This window comes from Lactuca virosa, chromosome 1, assembly GCF_052849685.1.
Source record: "Lactuca virosa cultivar CGN04683 chromosome 1, Lactuca_virosa_CGN04683_v6, whole genome shotgun sequence".
NCBI lineage: Eukaryota > Viridiplantae > Streptophyta > Magnoliopsida > Asterales > Asteraceae > Lactuca > Lactuca virosa.
This window is the reverse complement of record NC_136426.1, coordinates 7,749,570-7,773,039: the sequence shown is the minus strand read 5'-3', so window position 1 is coordinate 7,773,039 and position 23,470 is coordinate 7,749,570. Positions and strand designations below refer to the sequence as shown.

At 44.9% G+C, this 23,470-nt stretch overlaps 3 protein-coding genes across 3 annotated transcripts; all 3 read left to right on the top strand.

Annotated features, from left to right (window-relative positions):
* Nucleotides 1-2,764: 2,764 nt before the first annotated feature.
* LOC145111078 (uncharacterized) lies at nt 2,765-3,151 on the top strand. Its single transcript, XM_079047382.1, has one exon. It carries the CDS (start codon nt 2,765-2,767, stop codon nt 3,149-3,151), a length of 387 nt encoding a protein of 128 aa, XP_078903508.1.
* A 293-nt stretch (nt 3,152-3,444) lies between these two features.
* LOC145111067 (uncharacterized) lies at nt 3,445-4,152 on the top strand. The gene has a single exon (XM_079047373.1). It carries the CDS (start codon nt 3,445-3,447, stop codon nt 4,150-4,152), a length of 708 nt encoding a protein of 235 aa, XP_078903499.1.
* A 680-nt stretch (nt 4,153-4,832) lies between these two features.
* Nucleotides 4,833-6,857, top strand: LOC145111062 (uncharacterized). Its single transcript, XM_079047366.1, has one exon. It carries the CDS (start codon nt 4,833-4,835, stop codon nt 6,855-6,857), a length of 2,025 nt encoding a protein of 674 aa, XP_078903492.1.
* The last annotated feature ends 16,613 nt before the right edge of the window (nt 6,858-23,470 follow it).

Sequence of the window (23,470 nt, the reverse complement as noted above, 5' to 3'; positions counted from 1 at the left end):
ACAGGTCATAACTTCTTCGTTATAACTCGGATTTCGGCATTCTTTATATATTCGGAAACCTTGCCACGACCACTACAACTTCATGTATAGATATCGGGCTTATCTAATATTTTATTTTATCGCTTATTTTTATCCTTAATTCATTTAAATCACACAATTTAAGCAATAAACACATAATACTCAAATAATACATTCTTATTATTTCAAAACGAGTTACAAAAGTTAACCTAGACTGTTACATCATCATTAATGCCTAGCCTAGAAACACGGGCGTTACAATTCTCTCCCCCTTAGGATGATTCCGTCCCCGGAATCACACATCAACAAACAAATGCGGAAAGCGACTCATCATGTCACTCTCTGTTTCCCAGGTGAGATTTGGCTCATTCGTATGTTTCCAACAGACAAGCACTAATTCGACCATCTTGCGTCGTAACTTCTTAGTCTTTCGGTCAACGATTGCCTCTGGTTCTTCAATTAACCTTTTGTTCTTATCAATTCTTAACTCAGAAATTGGAATTATATCGGGAACTTCTCCCGTGAACTTCCTCAAATAACACACATGGAAAGTGTTATGAATTCCATTCAGTTCTTCGGGTAATTCGAGCTTGTAAGCTTGGTTCCCAATCTTCTGAAGAACTTTAAACGGTCCAATAAACCTTGGACTTAACTTTCCCATTTTTCCAAACCTTATAAGTCCCTTCCACGGTGAGACTTTAAGAAAAACCGAATCTCCAACTTCAAAATTCATCGGTCTTCGCTTGTTGTCAGCATAGCTCTTTTGACGATCTTGAGCTGCTAACATTCTCTCCTTAATTATTTTCAACTTTTCAACAGTTTGATGGACTATCTCTGAAGGGTTTTTGAGCATTCTAACACTCCTAAGGTGTACATGCAACCCTAGAAACCTTGGATCTATGTTTTACTAAGATAAATGCAAAATTGTTTTTCCAAGGTTCTTAACCTATCTAGCATAGCATAGGGAACTTTTAAACATAAATGCTAGAAGAAGAACATACCTTTTGTTGTTTGGATTCCTTGAGAACCTTATGAGCCTAGCACCTTAAGTGTGATGCCTCAAATGTCTCACACAACACTACAACACTTGAAATGACCTTGAGAGAAGTTCACTAACACCTCAAAATCGGCTAGCCCTCTATCTTGTACAAGTAGTACCGATTTTGCTAGACTAGGGGTCTTTATATAGTTGTGGCACAAGTAGGGTTATACCATGTAAACCCTAATTGTCATGGCTTTCCATATTCCATGATCCATGGGTTTGTAACCTCTATGGATTATCCATGGAGCACCTTATGGGTTTTAACCCAATCCATACAAACCATGGATCATTAGCCCACTATACAAGAATAGATAATTTACATGATGACGTGCCTAAGACGGCACGACAGAATCGCGCCTAGCCAAAACGCTGAGAGTTCCATCGGGGCTAAGCCCAGCGGGCTCAGCGCCCGCCAACGCCTCTGGGGACAGGATGCCCAGGCGAAGGGCTCGCGCCCACTGAAGAATGCTCCCAGCTCCAAGACAAAAGAGACAATCAGGGGACAAACAGTGGATCAGACCATTACCGCCAGAGCCAATAAGAGCGCCCTGACGGTTGAGGATGCACAATCCTCCAATCAGCGCCTCTGATCTTGTCTCCCCGAAGAGCGATCCTGTCCAGTACGGACTGGGCAGGAGCGCTAGGTATAAAAGGATGCACCCTCGGACTCACGAGGTAGGCTCTTCTCTCCTAAAGAAGACACCCAAAACCCTAGATATCTCCTAACTTGACCGTCGGAGCGTTCTTCCGGCAGCACCCTCCCGGAAAGCGGCTGACGGCTTCTCTTTCTTGTGATCTTGTAGGGATAACGAGTAACTTGATCCACCGGTGTTAATCCAGCTGCTGAACAGGTCACATCATTTGGCGCCGTCCGTTTGTGAGACGAAGAACACAAACTAAAAGCAAAAGACTGAAGAATCAATGGCGTTCGACGGCAGCGATGGACGCGACGGCTCTCAGGCTAGTCCCATACGCTCCATGGCAACGTTGGACGAAACACCACCGCCGACGGCGGACAACAGAGCAACCCTAGGTGAGGGAAGTTCTATGATATGCACTAACACCGCCTCGCAACCGGCAACTCATCAACCGAGAACAACTCTGGCGGGGCCACTCTTAACCACATCCCTTCAGATGCCGCCATTCTTTATACCACCAACGCAGCAACCACCGTCGGTCCACCCAGCGATGCTACCACCAAGCCAAGTTTTCAACAGTTAACCGCCGTTTACGGTGACACCGTTCAACCAAGTGACGGGTGGATTACGCCCAATGCTTTCCCTACCTCCACTGGCGCAGACTATGGTGGCTCATACGCCACCTATCTACTCGATGGCAGGCACGTGGGCCGGACCGACCATTGCCTCCAACCATAAGCTCTAGCAGGCCTCGACAATCAGCCCCTTAACACCAATACGCCCCTTATCCTCCGGCTATCCTCTCCAGTTGCCATTTCAACAGCACTCCTTTTACGGACCAAGTCCAGGCTATCATGCATCGTCGTCATGCGGTTTAACCCTCCAACACCAGTCACAAGGCACATCAATCGTCCTAACCCAAGACTGCCTTTCTCGCAGCGTTACATCCCCATTTCTCAAAGAGTTGCTAGACTACGAAATACCGAACACAACCAAACTGCCAACGCTCAAAACCTATAATGGCACTACCGACCCGGACAGCCACATCGACACGTATGAGTGGACAATGACGTCTCTGAAGCTTGATGAGAGGTTCTGGTGCACATATTTCCCGACGACTCTCGATGCCAATGCAGGCATATGGTTCAAGACGTTACGTCCATGCAGCATCTCCAATTTCGCTCAACTTAAATACTTATTCCTCACCAACTTCATGCAGCTACGAAAGTACAAAGGAGATTCTCATTCTATAATAGGCTGTAAGCAAAAGGAGGGTGAAACCGTGCGAGAATATTTCACCAGGTTCATAAACGCCACGTTAGATGTGTCGGGACACGACGAAGGGCTCATAGCTGGCGCTTTCACATGGGGCCTTTTACCGGGTCCCTTGTCACAAAAGCTTATGGGTAAGAAACCCCAAACAAGGGCCGAGTTAAAGGAGAGGGTAGAATGATATCTCAGGCAGGAAGAAGGCGAGGCAGCGAAACAGGCATACCTAAATGCCATGACGACCAAACGCCATAAACCAAGTCACACGGACTTTCGAGGAGGAAGTAGGCACTTTGGCCAGGCAAGGAGGCCTTAGGCGAGGTTTCGCCCATTCGATAGAGACGACAGACGGAGTTGTCGACGGTGTATGCGGTATCAAAGAAACAACAGCCAACCAAGTCACCCAAGAGCCGGTATTGCGAGTACCACAAAAGCAAGACACACGATACGACCAGTTGTTCGGTACTCAAGAAAGAAATGGAGGAAAAGCAGCTCAAAGGAGACTTGGTGGAAATAACACGAAGCTTGCGCGCCAAGTTTGACGCCGAGAACGCCAAGAACGCGCCTCGAGAAGGAGTTCAACCCAAGGAAATATTCATGATACGTAACAAAAGAAGTAGGGAAGCGCAGTCGCCGAACTATTGGATCCCCGGGCCCCCGGCGCGGACGCGCATGTTTTCTGCGCAAGACCCTCGTCCTGAGGGATGGAGAGGTGATAACCCATTGGTAATCCAGGCCTCCATCAAAGATGTGACCATACACAGAGTGTATTTCGACACAGGGAGTTCAACAGACATAATCTATGAGCACTGTTTTCGGCTTCTCCCAGATCGATGGAAAGACAACCTGAGACCCACGGCGGGGCGGCTGGTCGGATTCACCGGCCACAGCCTGTGGCCGCTGGGCACGATTCACCTCCCCCTGACAATCACCAGCCACGATAAGCAACGAAAGAACACGGTCCTGATCGACTTCGTGGTCATCCGACATTCGGCAGAGCACAACATCGTCTTGGGTAGAACGGCCCTCCTAAAGCTAGGAGCGGTCCCGTTGACTATGCATGTAATCTTGAAATTCGACACTCCGGCAGGTCCAGGCACAGTACTCGCCACCCCTCCCAGAGAATTGCAGTGCTTTACGATAATGAAGCCAGCAGAGATGACTAAAGAAACAAAGAAGCCATGACGAGATCCGGCGAAAGGAAAGGAAGTAATCAACGAAGAATACCCTGATCAGCCGATCAACATTGGTCATAACCTCCCAGGTCACGTGAGGGAGGCAGTAGTCGACCTACTCAAACGGTACAAACACATATTTGCATGGACTCCCACAGACATGGTGGGGGTAGATAGGAAGGTCATTGAGCATAAACTGGCGATCAAGCCAGGGACAAAGGAAGTGAAGCAGAAGAAAAGGGTCCAAGGAGGGGACATCAAACAGGGCAATTAATGCAGAGGTGGCTAAGCTGGCGGAGGCCGGAATAGTAAGGGAAGCAGTTTTCCAACTTGGATCGCTAATCCGGTTATGGTGCGCAAGCAGGACGGGTCATGGCGTATGTGTATTGACTTCTCAGACTTGAACAAAGCGTGTCCCAAGGACTGCTATCCCCTCCCGGAGATCGACCAGAAAGTGGAATCGCTGCAAGGGTTCAAGCTGAAGTGTTTCCTGGATGCATATAAGGGGTATCATCAGATTCTGATGAGCGAACAGGACGAAGAGAAAACGGCTTTCTACACGGATCATGGCACCTTTTGTTACACCAAGATGCCTTTCGGTTTGAAGAACGCGGGAGCCACGTACCAGCGCCTGGTCGACTCGATCTTCGCTGAGCAAATTGGGAGGAAATCGAGGTGTATGTCGACGATATGGTGATTAAGAGCTCCCATGAAAACAAAATGTTGCAGGACATCGAGGAGACTTTTCGTACACTAGAAAGGGTCAAAATGAAATTGAATCCGGCTAAATGCACATTCGGGGTAGAAAAAGGACAGTTCTTGGGATACTATGTTACCAAACAGGGCATCCAGCCTAGCCCAATTAAAGTGGACGATTTTATGGAGACACCACCCCCGGGCACTCTCAGGGACGCACAGGGTTTGAATGGGAAGCTCACGGCTCTGAGTAGATTCATCTCGAAATCCGCTGACAAGGCCATGCCACTATTCCATACACTGAAGGGTTGTATTGAAAAGAACAACTTTCAATGGACAGCCGCGGCGGAAGAAGTGCTCCAGAAGATTAAGGAAGCACTACACAAGCTACCTACACTGGCCATCCCCGTCCCGGGGGAAACACTGAAAATGTACCTCTCGACCTCAAACGAGGCGATATCCTCGGTGTTGACCGTAGAAAGGGAAGGAGAGCAGAAGCCGGTATATTTCATGAGTAGGGCATTACAGGGTCCTGAACACAATTACCCCACCCTGGAAAAGCTGGTCCTGGCACTCATTTACGCGGCGCGACCTTTGAGGCGCTACTTCCAGGCGCACCAAATAGAGGTGCTAACAAATTTCCCCATCAAACAGATATTGCTCAAGCCAGAAACATCGGGTCGGCTAGCAAAGGGGGCGATCGAGCTGGGGGAGCATGATATAAGCTATCGTCCAAGGACAAGCATTAAGGGACAAACACTGGCTGATTTCTTGCTCGAAATTCCAGATGAAGGAAACTTAGCCAAGGAAAGAATCTGGGCGGTAGAGAAGGTCCCAGCCAACGACCACTCGTGGACGCTATACACCGATGGGGCGTCCAGCAGGGAAGGCTCGGGTGCAGGCTTAATCTTGACTAGCCCAGAGGGAGAGGAAGTGACCTACGCTCTTCGGTTCGACTTCCACACCTCGAATAACGAGGCGGAGTATGAAGCCTTGCTCGCAGGGTTGCGCTTAGCCAAGCAAATGGGGGCGAAGGCTGTGACAGCCCTGACAGATTCGAGGTTAGCCGCGAACCAAATTAACGGAAGTTTTGAGGCAAGAGATAAGAGAATGGAGAGATATGTGAGAATGGTGAGACAACTGATCCAGTCCTTCAGACAGTTCACGATCAAGCAAATACCTCGGAGCGAGAATAAAAGGGCAGACGCTTTAAGCAAGTTGGCATGCACATGTTTCGATCATCTATCGAAGAAGGTTTTGGTAGAAGTACTCAGGGAAAGCAGTACAAATGAGCAGCATGTGAATACCTTGACAACTACCGCGCCCACATGGATGACACCATTTATGGAATATTTGCAAAGGGGAGTGTTACCAGACGACCACAGTGAAGCCAGGAAGATACGAATAAAGGCGCCCTCATATGCATTGATAAACGGGGAGCTGTATCGAAAAGGGTTCACGGCACCGTGGTTGAAATGCGTAGATCAGGCTAGAGGGATGGAGGCGCTACAGGAGGCGCACGCAGGTCAGGCGGGCGCGCACGAGGGAGCCAGAGCTTTAACGGGTAAAGTGCTCCGGATGGGAATATATTGGCCCACTGTACACCAAGACGCGCTGGGAGTGACTAGGAAGTGTGGGGAATGCCAGTCTTACACTCCAGTCCAAGCAAACCCGCCAGTACCACTGCAGAACATATCCAGCCCATGGCCATTCTACCAATGGGGCAGAGACATTGTAGGCCCGTTCCCGGAGGCACCTGGAAAGCTGAAGTACATGGTGGTGGCGGTAGACTACTTCACAAAGTGGATTGAAGCAGAACCGCTAGCGTGTATATCAGGAAGACACGTGATAAAGTTTGTATGGAAAAATATCATGACAAGGTTTGGAACACCTAAGGTGCTCGTCAGTGACAATGGCCTACAATTTTCTGAAAATCCTTTCAGAGAATGGTGCGCCGGTAAACGGATAAATCAGCGGTTCACATTAGTGGCGCACCCACAGGCTAATGGACAAACATAAGTGTCCAATCGAACCATTGTGAACGGCATCAAGAAACGGTTGGGTAAGGCAGAGGAGTTACCGGCAGTACTCTGGTCGTACATAACCACTCCACGAACAAGCACACGGGAGACCCCGTTCAGCCTAACATACGGGACGGAGGCTGTACTTCCATTGGAGATAACTGTTGGCACGTTGAGAGCGGTCAATGCGGATGAGGAAAGCAATGCCCAAGACCTAAGATTGAATCTGGACGTCCTCGAAGAGAGACGCGAGAAGTCGGAGATACGCCAAGCTACGTACAAGCGCGTAACAGAAAGATATTACAATCAGAGGGTGAAGGAGAAAGCATTCAGAGTAGGCGAGTATGTGCTGAGAAGAAATGAGGCAAGTCGAACCCAACCTCAAGGCAAGCTGGGCCCAGTATGGGAGGGCCCGTATAAGATCATAGAAGCGAATAGGAACGGCGCATATGTATTAGAAACAGTGGAAGGGAGGCGGATACCAAGAACATGGAACGCTAGAAACTTGAAGAAGTTTTTCTTTTAAGGGGAAAATGGCAAATAGCCCTAGTTGTCCACCGTCGTACTTAGCATACCACATTTTTAAGTACTTAGTGTACTTGATTTCATGCTCAGAGACATGATTCTCATACTTAGTGTATTGGAGCCCACAGTTAATGTAATCGAATGATTGATATGCTAAATTTTAATACTCAGTGTATTAAATCTTGAAGTGATTAAATACTTAAAACATTGAATTTTATTGTTGGGTGCTTAGAGAACCCAGTCGTGACACTTAGCGTGTCAATACTAATGTGGGCAAAATAAAATGCTTAGTGCATCAAAATACCATTAGAAGAAAGCAATGCTTAGAGCATGCAACTGGACACCCAGTACACCAAACGTTTTTACATACAATCAAAAGAGTAAATTTTTAGCAAAACCCATACATCACGTGTCCAGATCAAAACAACAAAAAAGAAAGGAAACTAAAACAACCATAGAGAATATTTTCACGTCCCAGGAGGGGTAGCACACGATGCCGGAGCATCTTTGTTTTCATCACCATTGTGTCCATCGCCAACAACCATTCCCACCACTACATTCTCACCACCCACCCCAATGTCACGGTCGCCATCATCCTCAATACCCTGCCCACCCTGACCAGCATCACCTTCGATCACCTGCATAATTTCATCGCCTCGAACCACCATACCCTCAGGGGTACCTTCTGAACCAGAGAAAGAACACAACTCCCGGAGGCCCCCAATATCCAAATCTCCCAATCCCAATAAAGATGCATGATCCATACTCGCAAACGATAACAGAGCATCATTCACGCTAACCACCGGACCAGTGGAAGGAAGACGAGCACTAGCATCATCAGACCCAGCTCCAGCGGTCACCTTCTGAACGGATTCAATCCCAGCAACAAAAGCAGCGTGTCGAATGAGACTTATAGAATTCGTGAAATCTGGATGCTCAATCAACTTATCCACAATACGAACGATACCCACACGCACTAACCAATCCAAATCCCGGTGAGAAGCACCCGTATCTGCTTGCAAAGAAGAGATTAACTTGTCACGATCAACAGCATCGCACTCAAGACTTTCCACTTGAATCATCAAGCCTTCATTCACTTGAGTAAGGGAGTCGACCTTGGCCTCCAAAGTGGCTCTAGCTTCGTCACGGATAGCCTTCTCAGATACAAGGAGCTGACACTTTTGTTCAGCTAGTTGGAGGTCTTCACCAAGCTCGCCAACGCGACGCTCCAGCCCCACCACGCGCGACTCGCATGTGGCATGGGTGGCCTCCATCTCGCTAAGGGAGTGGATGTGTCGGGAGCTGGCAACAAGGTAAAACATGGCTTGCGCAGCGGCGTAAGCCATATTGTGGGCAAGAGCAGGATTACCCATAGCCTCCATGTCACTAACTGCAGCAGGAGGAAAAGAATGGCGAGAGAACCCCAGAGCGTTGGCACGAACAGATAACCGGGAGTCATTATGGAGATTCCACGATGGGGCAAAGACAGGGGGCCTGGCAGAACTCTCCCCAGTAACACCACCCAGAGGGAGTGACGCCTGGCCGGGATCACTAGAGTCCTTGACAGGAGAAAGCTTCGAAGGGAGAAACAGAACACTCGGAACAGGTAAAGGAGAGATAGACGAAACAACGGGCAGATCACGCGCCCCATGGATCCCCTCGAACTATTGCGCGTCGTCATCGGGGATCACAACCACGCCGGTTAACATGGAAGCCATAGAACTCAACAGGCGGGAAAAGCTACGCCTGGTCTGAATTCCTTTGGCAACAGTAGGTGCGCCGGTAATCAGCTCACCCATGGCCAAGACGGCTTTCCTCTTCGCCTGCATACGCCGAGCGTCAGCAATGATACCCTCTTTGCTATCCTCGCTACTCTCCATGGAAGAGGAGAGGGTACTACCCAGAGGCATGACAACAGAAATAGGGCGAGCATGGAAGGGATTCGTCTCCGACGCCGACTCGCCTGTAGAGGAAGTAGAAGGAGAAGCAGTCAAAGCAAGTTGGACCAACCGGCGAGGTGGAGGGAGCCGGTCAACTAGATCCACCTCACGGTAATCCAACTTGCCCCGGTAGCGTTTCCGGAGAACCTCATCCATAGACAAAGAAGATTCAGCACATGGGAAGGACAGAACGCGAAGTATCAGAAAAAAAAGAGAAGAGGGAGAACAAAAAGAGGAAAAGAGAAAGCCAAGCAAAGCACTTACCGTCAACGTTGCAAAAGAACGCCGCCATTTTGCCACGTCGCCTCCAAGAGGGACTCATCCCTACACCAGAAAGGAGGGCCTCAGAGTAGTCCTCAGGAGATACTTGGACGCTCTTAAGGTAATCAGCAACGCCCTGGTTGTGGGGGGAAAAGCTTAGGGATGGTATCAGCAAAGGTATTCGCACGATACCGACCACTCCCAACCAGTTCTTGATTCACCCATAGCCACTTATCCTGCCAGTTCTTGGGGGTTCGTCCGTCGGGAACTAAAGCATGCCCCCCCCCTCCGGACTGAAAAGGTGCATTTATCTCCGGTGACGCAGAATCTGAAGAAGTACTTAAACACAAAGTAATCGGGAAGATAGCCATTCGCCCTGCAGATCATCTCGAATGCTACCACTTTGTTAACGGCATTCGGGGTCAGCATCTGCAAACTACAGCCATCTTTCTGCAGAACCTCTTCCTGAAAGTCCGTCAACGGGAAGCGGATGCCGGCGTCTAGGGTTTTCAAATAAACCCTGATTTTGCCAGGAGGGGGGATGAGATGCTAGAACCCGGAGAAGGAAATTCCACACCCTCCACAGATGACAAGCCATACGAAATTTCAAGCTGGCGGTATTCACCGGCGGAGGGAACGATACCAGGAAGACTCGCCATAAAGGAGGAGAAAAGAAAAAAACTCAGAGAATGGAAGACGAAGAAGGATAAAGGAAGGGTGAAGGCGAAAAGGAAACCCTATAAGTGTTTTTATAAAGGAACGGAAAGGGCGGGGCATTTAAAATGTCTGACACGATGACTTAACTGCCAGCCATCATGCGCAGTCACGTCGCCATTAAGGGCGGAACGGCGGGTAAAGAAAAACCAACACGTGTAAGCTAGTTAAGCCCGGAACGCCGTAACTAGCGCTGCAACGCTACAGCTACCGGACTGGGGGACTTGATGACATGCCTAAGACGGCACGACAGAATCGCGCCTAGCCAAAACGCTGAGCGTTCCAGCCGGGCTAAGCCCAGCGGGCTCAGCGCCCGCCAGCGCCTCTGGGGACAGGATGCCCAGGCGAAGGGCTCGCGCCCGCTGAAGAACGCTCCCAGCTCCAAGACAAAAGAGACAATCAGGGGACAAACAGTGGATCAGACCATTACCGCCAGAGCCAATAAGAGCGCCCTGACGATTGAGGATGCACGATCCTCCAATCAGCGCCTCTGATCTTGTCTCCCCAAAAAGCGATCCTGTCTAGTACGGACTGGGAAGGAGCGCTAGGTATAAAAGGATGCACCCTCGGACTCACGAGGTAGGCTCTTCTCTCCTAAAGAAGACACCCAAAACCGTAGATATCTCCTAACTTGACCGTCGGAGCGTTCTTCCGGGAGCACCCTCCCGGAAAGCGGCTGACGGCTTCTCTTTCTTGTGATCTTGTAGGGATAACGAGTAACCTGATCCACCGGTGTTAATCCAGCTGCTGACCAGGTCACATCATTACACAATCAACCCCATATATTTAATTAGTCTCTTTTTGATCACTTAATTAATTCCAAATTAATTCTTTGATCAATACTAATTAAATAATATTATTAATATATTAGAACTTATAATATATTAATAATCCTTAAGTGTCCTTTCTCTCATTTAGTCTATCCAAGTGTTGCAATGCCATGCAGCCCAAATGGACCATGCCAACCGGGTCAAGTACATACCAGAAGTAGTTATGGACTTAGACACCTTATCCAACAGTCTCCCACTTGGATAAGTCTAATAACTATAACTGCAAGTATGACTTCAGGAACCGATCAGCAATCGTAGCTCTTTAAAGGGCTCGCAGAACTGAGATGATGATGATACGCCATTTAAGATAAGTGATCATATAATCCTATGTTCTAGATATCAGCCGGACAAATACATGGAAGAATGTCTTACTTATTGTCCAGCAGTTTGTTTCCCGATTTCCGATTTGTTTGACATAGAACTTAATTGAACACATCAACTTAGTTCTGACCGGGCCCGATACATGGGTCAACACAAAATCATCGAGTGGCCCAGATATCGCTTCTAATCCAAGAAGGAACAAATAAACTGCGACTCATATGCTTGTTCTACTACTTGTTGAATCATACACAAAGGCACGTTTTATAACGAGCTACCAATGCGTTTTCGTATAATCAATGTATAACCAACTCATAGGCAACAAGTCATATCTCTAGGTTTGAAGACTTATATGATATTACCGTCTCACGATCACTCGAGATAAATTCCATGAAGTGATACCAGTGTGCGTAGGTTGAATCCAATACTCATAACTTATGAGCACTCATGAGTGTTATAGCAACACTTTGCAATGTCCAACATCTTAGACATCTACAACCAACTACATGACAGTCTTGATTCATATCTACTTCCAACATATGACCGACTGTGGAGAATTTGAATAATATGAAATACAATATCATAATTATTCTGGAAGTCAAAACATTCAAAATTGAAACGATAGTAAACGATTGACAAAAGATAGCAACACTTTATTCATAAATAAACACAACTTTTATTCATCATCAAATGTCAATTACACTTTACACATTTCAAAGCTATCTAACTACTAAAACTAATATCATCCTTCAGCCCTATGCGCCTCGCATGCTGGAGATGCTTAACCCTGCCCAGTCCCTTTGTGAGGGGATCTGTCGGGTTCTCATCCGATGATACCCTCTTTTCCACGAGGAGTCCTTCTTCTATTCGATGTCTGATGAAATGGTATTTTCTATCGATGTGTATGGATCTACCGTGATCCCTTGGTTCCTTGGCTAAGGCAACTGCACTTTCACTATCATAGAAAATCTCTACAGGCTCCTTTATAGCTGGTATAACTCCAAGGTCTCCAATGAAGTTCTTTAGCCATATAGCCTCCTTTGCTGCCTCGTTTTCCGCTATATACTCTGATTCGCTAGTTGAATCAACCACTGTCTCCTACTTGGAACTTTTCCAAGAAATTGCTCCCCCGTTTAAGGTAAAGACCCAGCCTGACTGAGAGCGGAAATTATCCCTATCAGTCTGAAAGCTAGCATCACTATACCCTAATACTCTCAAGTCATCACTCCCACCGAGGGTAAGGACCCAGTCCTTAGTCCTCCGCAGATACTTGAGAATGTTCTTTACCACAGTCCAGTGAGCCTTGCCAGGGTTCCCCTGATATCTGCTGACCATGCTCAATGCAAAGGCCACATCAGGACGAGTACAAGTCATAGCATACATGATCGATCCTACAGTGGAAGCATACAGTACTCGACTCATCTCTGCTATCTCAGCCTCTGTAGTCGGGCTCTGAGTCTTACTCAGTCCGGCGTTACTCTGGATCGGTAACTCTCCTTTCTTGGAATTCTGCATACTGAACCTATTCAGCACCTTCTCCAAGTAGGTACTCTGACTAAGTCCAATTAGTCTCTTACTCCTGTCTCTCAAAATTCTTATCCCTACGATATAGGCAGCTTCTCCAAGGTCCTTCATAGCGAAACACTTCCCAAGCCAGGACTTTACTTCCTGCAAAGTTGGGATATCATTTCCTATGAGTAGTATGTCATCCACATACAATACGAAGAAGCTAACTATACTCCCACTAGCCTTTACATATACACAAGATTCATCTTCACTCCTCGAAAAGCCAAACTCTGTGACTTTCTCATCGAAACAAAGATTACATCTGCGAGGTGCTTGCTTTAATCCATAGATGGATTTCTCAAGCTTACACACTCTATTAGGGTACTCTGTACTGACAAAACCCTCTGGCTGACTCATGTAAACATCCTCAGCCAACTTTCCAATCACGAAAGCGGTTTTGACATCCATTTGCCATATTTCATAGTCATGAAATGCAGCAATGGCTAGCATAACCCTAATAGACTTAATCTTTGCTACTGGTGAAAAGGTCTCATCATAATCAACTCCCGGAGTTTGAGAAAAGCCCTTTGCAACCAGTCACGCCTTATAAGTGTGTACATTACCATCCATGTCGGTCTTCTTCTTGAAGATCCATTTGCACCCAACTGTCTTGCGACCTGGTACATTGTCAGCCAAGTTCCAAACTTGATTGTCATACATGGATTGTATCTCGCTGTCCATAGCCTCTTTCCATTTAGCAGCCTCAGGGCATGCCATGGCTTCCGTGTAGCTGTTAGGTTCATCCATACTTACCAGTGTGATATCACTGATAAGTGTATTACCTTCCGCAGTAATATGGAAACCATAGTAATGCTCAGGTGCATTCCTAACTCTCGTGGAACGCCTCAGAGGTACCAACTCTTCTGTCGGATCAACCGGAGTTTCCTCCTCAGGTTGATTGCTAGGGTTTGAGGTTCCTTCACCACTTGACTCTTGAATTTCTTCAAGGTCAATTTGCCTCCCACTGTTTCCATGGCTCATGAATTCTCTCTCGCAAAAGACTCCTCTCCTTGCTACAAAGACCACATTATCACTGGGTCTGTAGAAGAGGTAACCAAAGGATCTCTGTGGGTAGCCGATGAAAATACACCTCTCACTTCGAGGTTCGAGCTTATCGTGAGACTCGCGCCTCACAAAAGCCTCGCAACCCCAAATCTTGATGTGGTCCAGATTGGGAACTTTTCCGGTCCACATCTCATGAGGTGTTTTGGCAACCTTCTTTGTAGGGACTAGATTAAGGATATAGGCGGCAGTCTCTAAGGCATACCCCCAGAATGAGATTGGTAGCGAAGCTCGACTCATCATGGAACGAACCATACCCAACAAGGTTCGATTGCGCCTCTCAGCCATACCATTAAGCTGTGGTGTCCTGGGAGGTATCAATTGTGAGATAATCCCACATTCCTTAAGATAGTTAAGGAACTCTGTACTAAGATACTCACCACCTCGATTGGATCGAAGCATCTTAATGTTCCTGTCCAACTGATTCTGTACTTCCTGTTTAAACTCTTTGAATCTTTCAAAGGTCTCTAACTTATGCTTGATTAATTAGACATATCCATATCTACTAAAATCATCAGTAAAAGTCACATAAAAGCGGTTAGCATCTCTTGTGGCGGTTCTGAAGGGTCCACACACATCAGTATGTATGAGATCCAACAAACTCTCACCCCTAGCACAAGTACTAGTGAAGGGTGACTTTGTCATTTTCCCAAGCAGATAAGATTCACAACTATCATCTGACTTTAGGTCAAATGACTCCAAGACTCCATCCTTTTGGAGTTGGCCTATGCGTTTCTTGCTTACATGTCCAAGACGACAATGCTATAAAGATGCTTTATCCAAGCTAGTGGAAGAATCGATACACAATACATTATTTCCTAGGTTATCAACAACCGACACAGTTTCATATACACCATCACAAGGTAATGCTTTAAAATAAAAAAACATTATTAAAGAAAATATTAATACCACCACTATCATTATCAAATGAAAAGGTAAAACCTTGTTTGTACAAACCATAAAAGGAAATAATATTTCTCGCCATTTCAGACGAGTAACAACACTTATTCAAATCTAACACTAATCCACTACTTAGCAACAAAGAATAAAATCCAATCTTGGTGACAGGTGAAGCTTTCCTATTCCCCATGATCAAGTTTATCTTCCCATGCTCCACATTCTCACTTCTTCTTAGTCCCTGCAAATCAGTACATATGTGAATACCACAACCTGTATCAAGGACCCAAGAATTAGAATGGGGTGACGTATTAGACAATATAGTGTATGTACCTGCATGGTTGGGTTTTACTTTCCCATCCTTCACATCTTGCTGGTACTTTGGGCAATTTCGCTTCCAGTGCGACTTTTCATGGCAATAGAAGCATTCAGCCTCTTTAGGGTTAGCAGAAGGAGTGACGAAACCTTTCTTGGTTCCACTTCAAGAGGAGCCATCAAGAGACTTTCCCTTGGTAACCTTCGAAGCGCTCTTCCTCTTCTTTCCTTTGCCTTGCCCGATTGCCAAGACAGGGGCCGCGGTAGGAGTAGGAGTGGTAACAACCGATTTACTCTTAAGATCAGTTTTTGCGGTCTTCAAGAGTCCTTGAAGTTTGCTAAGTCTAACTTCCTCCTTGTTCATGTGGTTTGTCATACGGAATTGATCATAACACGAAGGTAAGGAGTGCAAAATGATGTCTATTGCCAACTCCTCGGGGAAGTTCACATTCAGTTTCAGAAAACGGTCCACATACCTTTGCATTTTCTTCATGTGGCCCGTGATGGATTCACCATCCTTCATTCGGGTTGTTATCATGGAGGAGATTATTTCATATCGCTCTTGACAAGCACTCTGATGGTAGCGGTCCATCAAATCCTGGTGTATCTCAAAAGGATAGTAGTCCTCATAGGAATTTTGGAGCTCGGCTGTCATAGTGGCCAACATGACACATGCCACTTTGGTAGCATCTCTTTCATGTGCCTGATATTCAGCGATCTCCTCAGGAGTAGCAGACGACTCAAGTTCCTTAAGCTCCTTGTCTAGGACATATTCCTTGGCCTCATACCGAGTGACCATCCTCATGTTCCTGATCCAATCCATAAAGTTGGATCCATCAAAGATGACTCTCCCACAAAGGTTCATGAGAGAGAAGGAGCCGGTCGGGTTTGAGCCAGAAGCAGCATTGTTGGAAGACATCTGAAAAGAAGAAAGACAAGTTTAGATTAGATATAAAGATAGTCCTTAATAAAACACCAAAATGTAATATTAAGGCTAGGACCCAACACAATATTTTATAACTTAGAAGAGGGATGCCGTAATCCAAGCTATAAAATATTTGAAGGTAGGTGAATGACAATTCACCAATTTCCACCATGAAAAACGAAATAAATTATTAGGTTTTAATTGGTTTTGAAACTCCTAGATTCTTTGAGATTCATTGAACTTTTCAATGGCATGTTTCAATCTCGAGTGTGCCCTTCAGGTATTGTGACTGGGATGCCGAGGATCACAAAACAAGGTGTGAAGTAACCATGCAAATTACTTGGTACCCTTAATATTCACCCCTCAATCGATGTGTCGGTTAACCACACGCGATCCATCGATACTATGATAAATATTAAGTTACCCTTTTCCTACCTTGTTAAGTCCAGGTTAGTGTGTCGGTTAACCACACACGCTCCATTAACGACTTAATCAAAGTGCAAAGTATAATATCATGGGTTAGCACCTTATTCACATTTTCCTAAAGTAACTAAGATTGGGAATTTATAAAAGCATTTAGTTACTTTATATTCATCATACTTTTAATGAAGATTTAAAGTCCTTGTCTTACCCGTTCGGCTAACGACCCTCCACCGATCAAGGAAGCGGTGGGTGAGAGTGGACACCCATTAATCTGCCATTTTATATGCAACAACCTTATACCCCCCTTATAGACCGGCTTCGTGAATGAGGCCTACTAACGGTAAAACGACTTGTTCTTATACATATATAATTATTATTAAACTTATAATATTATAAAGTATAAGGGTTGAATTTTAACTTTTAAAATTCTAGGGGTTGGAACTAAAGTTTTTAAAGTGACTTTACATGTTCCAAAACATGAGGACAAGTTTTGTAACTTTCAAAACTTTTCATATTTCATAATTTATGAGTTAATGGTTTATTAAAATGAGAGACTTTTCATTTTATGTAAACTATGTGTTTCTTTAATGGACTTTAAAAGAATGACTTTTGGTAATCCATAACTTGAGGACAAATTATGGATTCCATTAAAACACATAATGATCAAGAATTAAACTAACAAGCAAGTTACAAATAATCCCTATGATCTTCTAAACTCATAAGTTCATGAACATGCATATCAACAATTTCAAGAATCATAAATAAACCATATAAGACTTGAAATTTTGATATTAACCATTGAAAATGGATTAGCATAACCATTACACCATCTAAAACAAGTTTTATAACACCAAAACAGTTTAGGGTAATATTTCTAGTCCATTTCCAGCAGCAAAACTCAAAAATCTGCATTCTGGGGCTCCTACTCGTCGAGTGCACGAACCTACTCGATGAGTAGGATGAATTTACTCATGGACTCGTCGAGTCCCCCCATGGAATCGGTGAGTTCATGCTGTAGAATGCAGAAAACTTGAGTTTTTCAACAATTTGCATCAAGTATCAAACAAACAAGCCTAGTCTCTGATACCACTGAAGGGTTTTTGAGCATTCTAACACTCCTAAGGTGTACATGCAACCCTAGAAACCTTGGATCTATGTTTTACTAAGATACATGCAAAATTGTTTTTCCAAGGTTCTTAACCTATCTAGCATAGCATGGGGAACTTTTAAACATAAATGCTAGAAGAAGAACATACCTTTTGTTGTTTGGATTCCTTGAGAACCTTGTGAGCCTAGCACCTCAAGTGTGATGCCTCAAATGTCTAACACAACACTACAACACTTGAAATGACCTTGAGAGAAGTTCACTAACACCTCAAAATCGGCTAGCCCTCTATCTTGTACAAGTAGTACCGATTTTGCTAGACTAGGGATCTTTATATAGTTGTGGCACAAGTAGGGTTATACCATGTAAACCCTAATTGTCATGGCTTTCCATATTCCTTGATCCATGGGTTTGGAACCTCCATGGATTATCCATGGAGCACCTTATGGGTTTTAGCCCAATCTATACAAACCATGGATCATTAGCCCACTATACAAGAATAGATAATTTACACAATCAACCCCATATATTTAATGAGTCTCTTTTTGATCACTTAATTAATTCTAAATTAATTCTTTGATCAATACTAATTAAATAATATTATTAATATATTAGAACTTATAATATATTAATAATCCTTAAGTGTCCTTTCTCTCATTTAGTCTATCCAAGTGTTGCAATGCCATGCAACCCAAATGGACCATGCCAACCGGGTCAAGTACATACCAGAAATAGTTATGGACTTAGACACCTTATCCAACAATCTCAGGTCCCATAAACTGCTTTTCCCCAGCCTCAACCCAACAAGACGGCGTACGACACTTCTGTCCGTACAAAGCTTGATAAGGTGCCATCTTTATGCTCGAGTGGAAACTATTATTGTAGGAAAATTCTACCAAAGGTAAATGTTCATCCCAGTTACCTTGGAATTCCAGGGTACATGCTCTCAGCATATCTTCAAGCGTTTGTATCGTTCGTTCGCTCTGACCATCAGTCTGTGGATGGTAAGTTGTACTCAAACACAACATGGTACCCAATTCCTCTTGTAGACTTCTCCAAAACCTTGAGGTGAAACGGCTGTCACGATCCGATAGAATCGTTAACGGAACACTGTGAAGCCTCACAATTTCCTACACGTAAGTAGGAGATCAGTGGTTGAGGCAAGACATCGTGAGGTTCTGTGATGGTGTACCGAGGTATCTGAGTAGAATGCCCTGAATTTCGGGTTATTTTGAGACTTGAGTTATGAGATGGCAAGTGAAGTATCAAGTGACTATGGTTCCAGCGGGAGCCCTTCAGCTAATTGTCATAAACGGGAGTAACTAAACATGTGATTCGCAGCGATAAAAAGTGTTGGTCACAACAGTTGTCGTCAGAGGTGGTGATGCTTAACCTGGGTGGGTGTGTGTACCTATCTATGTTGAGCCATGGAGTATTCGATAGTGAACTCAGTGGGGTGATGACTCGAGGAGGAGATTATGGGGGATAAGAGGGTGAGTAGATCCGAGTAGGAGTAATCATTTCAGATTATCAAGGAAAACCATGGAGTGAGCCCATGGTGAGTCAGTGAGAGAGAGTGTTATGTTACTACAGGGAGCCGTAGTGTTCACCAGTCTGCAAGAGAGTGTTTTGATACTGCGGGGAGCCGTAGTGTTCACCACTCAGCGAGAGAGTGTTGTGATATTGCGGAGAGCCGTAGTATTCATGAGTCAGTGAAAGAGTGTCGTAAGCCTACGGGGAGCCGTATTATTCACTAGTCAGAGCGTGACGCAAAAGAGTTTTTTTAGGCTTGGGTAGCCTTATTCTTTGACTTTCGGGAACCTGGTGTTCGGACCAGGGGCGAGACTGGGGTCTCCATATTTGTCGGGAATCGTTATACTCTGAGTTAAATTGTGGTTATCGCAATCGAAAGGAATTAGAGAAGTGATGTACGTGTGGTTTGCGGGTCATGGGCCATGAGTTGAGTGCTTCATTGGGACGAGTGGTTCCAATTCTGTGTCGGATCAGACTCTCAAGTTGGAGTTTGGCTATGGTGGTGTTTTGAGTAGACGAATGAAATTCTGGATTCAGAGATGGGTTTCATTTTGAGGGGTATTGTGTGTCATTTGATGTTTTAGACCTGGTTGGGTCAGATCGTTTGTATGGGAAGAACCGCGAGACGTGTGGAGCTAATGAGTGGTAGACGACAGAGGTCGAGGGTGTGACGTTTTCAGTTGGAATAGTAATATTCGCTTGGGGGTAAAGCGAACTTCGTGACTTGTGTGTCACAATGGGCCGAGATAGTTATTGTGAGAATGAAGTCAGTAAGAAGTTTTGGGGCATGCAATACGTAACCTTTGGAGGTTCAACTATGGGGTCGGGAGTTGACCTGGTGCTCAGTGCTGAAAGGGATATCTGAGAGGGAGCTGGGGCTTATGATTGTAGATGTCGGAGGATACTTCTGAGCTAGTATGATCGTTTCCATGGGTCTGAGGACAGGCTGTTGAGAGTTCATTGATCAAATGGGTTATGATTGTAGTACCGTGGAGGGGTCCCTGGTGATGTGATCCTTTCATTTTAGAGTATGACCTGGATTGTTTAAATACATCTGATTTAAGTGATTGGAAGCCTATTTTTGGGGCGTCGACTAGTTTTATCAGCCACAACGAAAGAATCAGAGGGGTAGTGAGTTATCGGGGTCTGTTATTCGAGGAGCAAATTACATGGTGGTATCTTGAGAGGGTGGTCTGGCAGTGAGACAGGCCACTAGGGTATCCAGATTTTGGAGAGTCAGAGAGGGCATCGTGTCAGCAGAGGGGTCTGACCTTTTCCGGATTTGGAAGTTTCAGTTCGGATTCAGGTGTCCAAGGAGGAGGATAGATGTGTGGTATGAGATCCTTTTAGTGGTGCTTTTTGGGTTGTTGGTTCCGATTATTGTGTTGTTGAGAAGTGATTTCGAGGGCGAAATCTAATTCAAGTGAGGGAGAATTGTAACATCTGGATTTTCAGGTACATTTATGTATGTTTAAAATCTTTAAGAATTATGGAGTGACTCGGCGAGTTGAGAGTCCAACTCGTCGAGTAGAGTCGAGTTGTCCGCGTGGCTATAATGAATGGACTCGACGAGTCAGAGAGCCGACTCGCCGAGTAGGTGCTGGGTAGAGAAACCCTAATTTTTCGGGTTTGTGTCCTATTTAAAGGGCCTTAAGCCCTCATTTCCGCCTCCCTTATCTCCAGAGATCCCTGTGGGAAACCCTAGATCAGTTCCATCCATTGTGAGAGAGAAAGAGGCTAATTTGGGTGTTCATGTGAAACTTTGAGAGGGGATGTGAAGAGCATCTTGGCTTAGATCAAGAGAAGGCTTTTGGATCCAGAGATTCTTCAGTGTTTTGCTTCAGTTGGAGGTAAAAAAGATGCTAGCTTGATCATTTCCTTATGAGATCTTGTTTTAGGGAAACTTTTAGGGCTTTCTTCCATTTATCTTGTGTTATGGAGTGATTAGTGAATGGATTGAGGTTGGAACCTCAGATTTGGGATATGAGTGGCCTTGTGAGTCCAAAGACCCGAGCTTTATTGAGCTCGAAGCAAGCTCTTGTGCATCTAGCCCTAGTTGGAGCATGTGTTAGCATTATGAGCCTTTTATGCCATGCATGAACGTAAAGCTTGCAGCTTTACGTGCTTTTCGAGCCTTAGGAGGATAGATCTGGAGTGTGGGGTTATAGATCTGCCTTAAATCGTCTGAATGAGGAATCAGATCGAAGGGACTCGCCGAGTCCATAGCCTGACTTGACGAGTCGGTGAGGGTTTGTCCCGATGAGCTTGATCGTGCGATAACTCGGCGAGTTGGGGGTCAACTCGACGAGTTGAGCTTGACTTTCTTGAGACTTTTGAGGGAACGAGGGAACTCAACGAGTTGCAAGAGTGCACTCGACGAGTCGGGTCAAACATGGACTGTTGACTCGATTTTGACTTTTGTTGACCTTAGGGTTTGGTTAAACATGAGTAATGGAGACCATGGAGGGGTAAAATGGTCTTTTACCCAATTCAAGAGTTAGAGAGAGAAGAATAGCATTTGGTTACTTAGAGTCGAGAATCAAGTATTAATTAGAGATATTTACCCTATGTGTTAGGCGGTGGCTAGTTCGAGATTCGAGTTCGAGGATAATTGCTTGCTGGCTTGCAAGGTGAGTCTTCTCACTATACTTTACCTAGTGTGGTAATTATGTGTGACCAGAGGGTCTTATGTGCTTACACTGAGTATTATGTTATCATGCCTTATGTTGTATGTTGTGCATTATGTCTTTGTGATTTATGTTATGCGGAGTTTTACAGACCGGACCAGAGGGTCCAACGAACCGTGGGACTGGAGGGTCCCACTGAGACACATTGACCGGAGGGTCTTACAGTGATATAGCCTCGAGTGGCTAATGAGCTGTGTGTGTGGTATTTTGGGGAACTCACTAAGCTTCGTGCTTACCGTGTTATGTGTTTCAGGTTTTTCTCAGGATCGCGGGAAGGCACCGGTTTGATTGTACATACATCGGAGACAGAGTTAAATTGAGAGGATCCTGGAGTTTTGATATATACAGTTTTTGGATATGAGATTTAATGATTTGAAATTGTGACATTTTGTGATTTTATAATTGTGATCAATTTGTTTTTAAATTGAAAATTTTGGTTTGAAATTTACGGTGTTACATGAACACTATCACAGATTCATCAAAGAACAGATTACAAACCCTATTCATTAAATCCATGAATGCTGCTAGAGCATTGGTTAGTCCAAATGACATAACCAAGAACTCGTAGTGTCCATATCGTGTTCTGAATTCAGTCTTCTCGATATCTTGCTCTCTCACCTTCAGCTGATGATATCCTGACCTAAGATCGATCTTCGAGAAATAGCTTGAATCTTGTAGCTGATCGAACAGGTCATCAATCCTTGGCAATGGATATCTATTCTTTATCGTTGCCTTATTCAGCTCTCTGTAATCAATGCACATCCTCATACTCTCGTCCTTTTTCTTTACAAATAACACCAGAGCTCCCCAGGGTGATGAACTAGGTCTAATGAAACCTTTGTCCAATAACTCCTGAAGTTGCTATCAGCTCCTTCATCTCCGTGGGCGCTAGTCGGTAAGGTGCTTTTGCTATTGGCGTCGTTCCTGGTAACAAGTCAATACGAAATTCAACTTGTCGATCAGGCGGTAATCCAGGAAGATCCTCGGGAAATACTTTCGGATAATCACACACGACATGAATGCTCTGCATCTCCTTTTTCTCCTTCTTTGCATCAATCACGAATGCCAAATATGATGTACATCCTTTGGCCAAACACTTTCTGGCTTTCATTAGAGAAATAATCCCAGAATTCACTCTGCGTTTGTCCCCATACACCATAAATGACACTTTCCCTGGTGGGTTTACTTTTATAATCTTCTTCTTGCACAGTATTTCGACATCATTAGCGCTAAGTCAATCCATTCCCAGCACGATGTCGAAACCATTTGTGACATCCCCTAATTTCTCGGCCAGAAAAGACCGATTTAATTTATGCTTTTGAAATAAAATCAGAGTAATCCTTTTAAAAGTTGTTGTGGAATTTGTTCCCAAAACAAAACATGATAAAAATTTATCAAAACCTTTCTTTAAGAAATACATATTTTCATTTTATATCAAAACCTCGGGATGTCATGTTCCGATACAGATCAAAAGCATAAACAAGACATTATAAGCCTTACAACAGTTATT